Genomic DNA, 6,948 nt, shown 5'->3' on the forward strand with positions numbered 1-6,948 from the left:
TGTTATTTTCTCGCCTGGTCCATTATACTCCTGCTATGAGTGAAACCATCCGGTATTTTTCTTTCTCTTTCTGGCTTATCTCACTAAGCATGTTCATACTGTTTTAACTAGCCTTACAAGAACTGGGGTGCAGGCCAGAGGTACAGGTGGTATGAGAGGATTCACCAGAGACTGAGTAGGAAGCAGAACAGGCAGATCTAATGAAAAACACTGCTGAGGAAGCAGCAAGCAAGACAAGAGGTCTGCTGAGCCATGTGGGTCACTTGCCTGGCAGGAAATCAAATTCATGTTGCAATGGCTGCAGATAGCTTCATGGTGCTGCACTTTAACCTGTTGTGCCACCAGGGAGGGCCCTGTTTTTTGTTTTTAAGATTTTTTATTTATGCATACAGAACTGGGGTATAGGCCAGAGGTGCAGGGGCGGTGAGAGGATTCACCAGAGACAGAGTAGGGAGCAGGACAGGCAGATTGACGAAGGTTTTCCTCAGCTCCTAAAATGGAGAGATCTGCTGCACCATAATGGTCACCTCCAGGGCAGGCGGGAATTGAACTCATGCTGAAGTGGCTTTAACTTCTTAGTGCTGTGCTTTAACCCGCTGCACCACCAGGGAGGGCCCTGTTTTTTGTTTTTAATGAAAGCCCCAACTCTGCTACCCTTGCTACCACTTTTCAGTCCCCTCACACTGCCTTCCTCAGAAGTAGTCTGCTGTTAACAGTATTTTTCTAGGCCCTTTTCTGTGCAAATACTTAATCTTTTTATTTGTACTTAAAGTTTTTGTACTTTTTTTTTTCCTATTGTAAGTACTTCATGGAGGTTTTTCATGTATTATTGAATCTCTAATACCTGCTTTTTTCCCTCTGCCCTTTTACTTCTCAGGTCCACAACCTATACAGTTGCATAAAAGTAGCAGAAGACTTTGTATCTCCAGAACATGTAAAGCACTGTTTCCGCCTGACCCAGGAATTTAGGCATCTCTCTAACACTCATACAAACCATGAGGATAAACTGCAGGTAAATAATTCCTTCACCGCTCGCCCTTACCTCCATCCGTCTCCCACTCATCTGCATACAGATGAGAGTCATTCTGTTGTGGATGTACTCTGGGGGATATAACTGTAGAAGAGAAATGACTAAGGGAACTATGTCAAGAAGGTTTGAGTTCTCCTTCCCGGAGGTATTTAATCATTCTTCTTCAGATTTGCTTTCGAGAATAATCTTTTAACCTAGTCATTTCCAGTGTGAAGACTTCTCTTTCTGTCACTGGTAGATACAGTGGTTCAGTGCTGTAACTGACCAGACAACTTTCCCAATCAGATGGGAATACATTGTGGCAGTGTACTTTAAACTTGATTATAAGAAGAGGTATAACCTCAAAACATCTCATAGCAAATTCCTATATAGACTTAATTTGTTAAAGCCCTGCTAGGGACTGCAGTATTTGTCCCTAAGAATTGCATTCACATAGGTGAGGACTATTTTCCCCTTGTAGCTCCAAGCTGGATAATCAGATTAGCTTTTCCTCAGCTCCTGAAATGGACTGGAACATTAGGGCAAGATTTCATTGTTAATACACTTTGGTGCTTTAGAAGCATAAAAAGATAGGGTAAGGAAGCAAGATTATCCAGACATAACTTCAGCAACCTGAATATACTCTCTCCCAGCCTCTAATTTCTAGCCTGTTTTTCCATCATGCCTGTGGCGTGAGGGTGTTTTCTTTGATGAATGATGAGTGAGGCTACAGATTTTTCATGGTCACTGGTGAAGTCAGCCCCCATCAACCCTGAGTCTGATCTGTTTTGTTCTTCTTTTTACAAAATTATGAAATATTTTAATCATAAAGTTCTTACATAAAGTTGCTGTTACATTAATAGATAACATTGATATTACAGGTGTAATGCAAATAATTAGGCATCTTTTTTTTTTTTTTTTGTATTTATGCATACAAGAACTGGGTATACGCCAGAGCGCCAGAGGTATGGTGGGGTAAGAAGATACACCAGAGGAAAAGTAGGGAGCAAACAGGTAGATCCACTGAAATATACAAATATACTGTTGAGGGAAGCTGTGGGCGAGACAGGAGAGGTCTGCTGCACCATGTGGGTCATCTCCCTGGCCAGGGATCTACTCATGTTGCTGTGGCTGGTGATAGTGCTGAGACTTAACTCCTTGTGCCATCAGGAAGGCCCCAACACCTTTGGCCAGTATTCCAGTTCTTATATGCATAAATAAATCTTTTTTTATTTTTTTTTTTAAATCATCAAGGGCCTCCCTGGTGGTGCAGGGGTTTAGTCTCAGCGCTATCAAGCTATCACTAGCAATTGCGTGATATGAGTTGGATCCAGGCCAGGGAGCTGACCTAAATGGCGCAGCAGACCTCTCCTGTCTTGCCCGCTGCTCCCTTCAGGAATGTATTTCAGCAGTTCCACCTGTTCTGCTCCCTACTCTGTCTCTGTTGAATTCTTTCACCCCTGCACCTCTGGCCTACACTCTAGTTCTTGTATGCATAAATAAGTATATTTTTTAAAATACTATTTTCTCACCAGAGGTTTTTTGTTTGTTTGTTTTTTAAATAAATAAATAAATATGTCAAAAGAAAAATATAAAGAAAGAAATTATATACATACACAACAGTGGCATTGTTGAAACCTCCATGTGCCCTCTTATTTTTTTTTTTAAGATTTGTTTATGTATACAAGAACTGGGGTACAGGCCAGTGGTGCAGGAAGTGAGAGGATTCACCAGAGACAGAGTGGGCAACAAAACAGGCAAATATACTGAAATACACTGCTGAGGAGAACAGCAGGCAAACAGGAGAGGTCTGCTGCGCCATATGGATCAGCTCCCTGGCAGAGGATCAAACTCATGCTATAGTGGTAGCTGATAACTTAATAATGCTGTATCTTTAACCCTGTGCCACCAGGGAAGCCCCTCTTCTTCATTCTTTTTCCATATATTCTTGGTTAAAAAGCTATCTTAACCTGTTTAATAATTGTAACTGATTTTTCTGCTTCGCATATAATATATGGGGGCAACTTTTGACAAAGTAGGAAATATATATATATATATATACATATATATATATATATTATACACACACACACACACATAAAGGGAATGCATATTCAGTAATCCTACCTGCCTACTGTTGTTTTAGTGAATTCTTGTTAGCTGTAGGGCTTTAGTGAAGGTTCTTACCATGAAACCTTGGTTTCCTCCATTTCTCATCTGAAAAGAATCTACCTTAAAGGTTTACGATAAAGACTAAATGAAGTCTGCATAAAGACCCTGGCAGTAGTGCCCAACACTTAGATAACGATTTAAAATACAGACCTTATGATTATGCTAAGCAAAAGATAGTTACTGAATGGTTTTGCTCATTTGTGGAATATAAATAGTCGAAGAAAACAATAGCACAACATAACGAGGAATTCACAGACTATGAAAAATATTCTGGTTACCAGAAGCTATAAAGAACTTGAAGGAAGAGAGGACAGGGGAGGGAAAAGATAGGGGATTGTCACTGAAATTTTGTTGAAGGGTGGGTGAAGCATGTGCTTATCTGGAGGTATAAAATTGTAGTCCCAAAAGTGGTTATGTAAACAATTGGCAAACTAATGAAAGTTGTGGAAATCCACAAACGCAGACCTTATATCCTTATACGCAGACCTAATATCCAAGGATGTTACAAAACATCCTTGGGATTGATTTGGGGAGCATACAGTCCTGGGTGAGGGCTCTCCTCAATAACCACTAAGCCCAAAGTCAGTGTCAAGCATCCATTTCCACGTGCATAATGCAGAGGGCTACCATGTACTGACTTCTGATTGCTCTCTCCAGGTGAAGAACATCATTTATCACGCAGTGAAAGATGCTGTTGGCACACTCAAGGCTCATGAATCCAAACTGGCAAGGTCGTAGGTGTGGAGAAATTCCAAACTCCCCTGTGAAGCAGGTCTTTTAACTCACAACACTTACAGGGAACGGCAAGGTTCTCTGCGGGAGCAGAGGCCCTCACTCGGAGCCAGTGTGGTCAGTATTACAAACTCTCCAGCCACTCCTTTCTACGCTGCCTCAACACTGAAGGTTGACACAGGAAAGTCGCACTGTTCACACACACAGTTTCAGACTCTAAGCCGAGGGTGCCACATTCCCATCCTGTGGCCTTTTGGGACTCTGAATTGCTTGAACATCGCTGGGCTTTCCTGCACATTCTCTCGTAATTTGAGATTTCATGGAACCCAGGAAAGTGGGCACACCTTTCTTTTCTTTTACTCTCGTGCCTAGTTCAATAGGAATGTGTTTGGAGATAGGGGGAATCACATAACTTGTACAAGTAGGGGCTCACTGCTTAAACATGCCTGGTGGAATCCTGACTGTGTCTCTGCACATGACCTCTGACACAGCCCATCCCAGGGGACAGGGTGAAGCCATTGCCCACAACCTCTCCCATGAACGCTGGAGTCTTACCAAGACCCAGAAGAAAACCCACTGCTTTCCCAGGAGGCTCCAGGATTAGGAAACGTGTGTACTTAGTGAAAAATAGGTTTGTAGTGAAATAGTTACTATTTCATGAAAGTAGATATTTTTAGAATTTTTGAAATACCACAGTTGTTTTCCTGGATTATGAGGAAAGGCACATTACATTTAGTCTTCCTTTCCGTAAAACTCTTTGAAAAAACTCTTTGAAACCAACAACTGCCCATTATAGCACAGAATCAGCCAAAGCAGAATCCAGAAGAATTGGCTTTTTAGGATTTTTTAGTTTTTCTCCCTCCCATCTCAGTCCTATCTTGAGGGAACAGCCATCCAGGAAAGAACTTTGTCGTGTCTGAACTGGGGTGTGTTCCTTGCACACACTGGTGACTCCCAAGACCATTTTCACGCAGTACCAACGTTCCCATGGGACTCCTTCCAGTTCCAAATGCAAAGGGAAGTTTGATTTCCTACATGAGGCTTTTTGGTTTTTGGGTTTTTGTCCAGAAATATTTTCACTAAACTTTCCAACTCAGTGGAGTTTTATTAAGAATTTATTTGAAAATGATGGAATTTATTGGCCCATAGGTACATTGGGAAATGTATCTTCTTTCCAGCTGTACTGTAGTGCCCTGCAGGCTTGTTTATATGTTCACAGTTACTTTTTTTTTTTTAAATAAAAGTCATTTACTGTAGAATACTTTTAATTTCACTTTCTGTATTTTAATTTTGTCGAAGGGCTGATTGGGATTTCCATGTTCTTATTAAAAATCTAACAAATCTGTTTGGAGTGGACTAAATCCTTCCTGTGCTAAACCCTTCTGAAAGCAAGGCCAGGTTGAGGGCAGAGTTGGAGGTGAAGGATAGTTCATTTTCAGTTCTTCGTTACAGGGATGCATCCAATTTTTATTCTTTCTTTCTGCATGTGTGTTTCCAGTTGGGAGGAAGAGAGACATGCTACAGTGAAGTTGTTATGGTTTAAGAGCTTGGAAGTGAGAGTCGGAACTACATAGAGTTAGATGGTAGGAGGAGAGAGCCTTCACGTGGTGTATGCTAGTGAACGGAGTGAGAAAGGTGGAGCCTTCCTGGCCATGCTGGAGAGAAGGAACCCTGCTGGTGGCAGTCACTGGTAGGATTCCTCAAGCCAGGAGACATGCCTGCCCACATATGAAACAAGTCCTCAGCCCACCTCAGGCTTGGTGGGAGAATACCCAAATGAATTTACTTTTGCTTACTAAGTAGCAATTAAAGTGACTTGAGGGCTTAGGACAGACTGTATTTCCAATTACAAAAAGGCTTTCAGAGGAGAGTAAAGAATAGCAGAGGGTCATCAGATGCTGCTCCCTGGAGCCTGATGGAAAACATCATCCAAAATGTTTGAGTCTGGAAATACAATTATCAAGGCGGAAACAGACCATTGTGTGGTTCAAGGATACTGAATTTGAAGAGGACTGAAATTCAGATACAGAGCTCTAAGCTGTCCTTTCAGCCTGTGTGGGCACAGGCTGATGCTGTGAGGCTGAGGAGGATTACACCTTGACATAAAGGGCAGAAGAACTGCAGAAGCTTTGAAATGGGACAGAAAAGAAAAGCACTGCGGGGGAAGGGGTTGCTGAGGTTGGAGCTTTGTTGCTTTGGTGAAAATCAGGAGGCGGCTAGCCTACATTGTAGATATAAATGTCTTTAGAATTAGGGCACCACCGCACGGCGGTACTTGCCCATGAGGGTGGGACTGGAGTCCCTGGATCCATCTGCAACCTAGACAACAGCCCCTCTGAGAGAGGGTTGTGACACCCTTGTCTCAGTGTGGGGTATCCACCTTTCGAGTTTTGCAGGTCTCTGCTCCCCTGTGAAACTGATAAGGTTGGGGCAAGGAGGTATCCACTCCACTGGAGTAACTGCTGATGTGCCCAGAAAGGATGGGGTGAGCAGGTGCAGCTAACCTTTGACTTCAGGCCTTCTCTAGGTCTTTACAAGGTCTGTGATGAGGGAGGGAGGAGGATTTAAGTCAGCTGTTGGGAAGAGCAGTCTGTTTCCTAGGTTCATATTTTAGCAGCATGACTTAGTGTTTCTACGTGACCCTTAGCGAATTATCGAACCGCCCTACGCTTCCCAGTACCTTATCTTCAACATGAGGATAATTATAACCTCCGCCTTTTAGCATGGTGGGGAGAATTCACAGAAATAATGCAAGTCAAGCCACTGGCACAGGGCCGGGCACAAAGTAAGCACTCAATAAGTCAGAGCTATTATTCTTCGTGAGATGGTTAAGCCTTTCAGCCTGACGTGGGCAGGGCAGCCTGCTGGGATCCGGGGTGGAATGCCATGATGGAATCGTGAAGGCCCCTGTGAGCACTTCAACTCAGCTGAGAAGCCGAGAAGAGTAAACCGGCAATTAGAGGGTCAAGGGCGCATGCCCGAAGAAGCCGGTGCAGGGGGCGCGGTGCCGGGGGCGCGCCGCCGCCGCCGCGGCC

At 43.3% G+C, this 6,948-nt stretch overlaps 1 protein-coding gene across 1 annotated transcript in view; it reads left to right on the top strand.

Moving 5' to 3' along the window:
• The window catches only part of KDM3B (lysine (K)-specific demethylase 3B), a 42,353-nt gene extending 37,095 nt beyond the window's left edge, over positions 1-5,258 (top strand). The window contains exons 22-23 of the mRNA XM_004686772.2: positions 878-1,012; positions 3,839-5,258. Of these exons, the coding sequence (XP_004686829.1) occupies positions 878-1,012; positions 3,839-3,919 (216 nt within the window). The 3' untranslated portion in view covers positions 3,920-5,258. The remainder of the gene's footprint in view (positions 1-877; positions 1,013-3,838) is intronic.
• Positions 5,259-6,948: the final 1,690 nt, after the last annotated feature.

The sequence above is a fragment of the Condylura cristata genome, unplaced genomic scaffold (assembly GCF_000260355.1).
Source record: "Condylura cristata isolate star-nosed mole 26May11 unplaced genomic scaffold, ConCri1.0 scaffold00021, whole genome shotgun sequence".
NCBI lineage: Eukaryota > Metazoa > Chordata > Mammalia > Eulipotyphla > Talpidae > Condylura > Condylura cristata.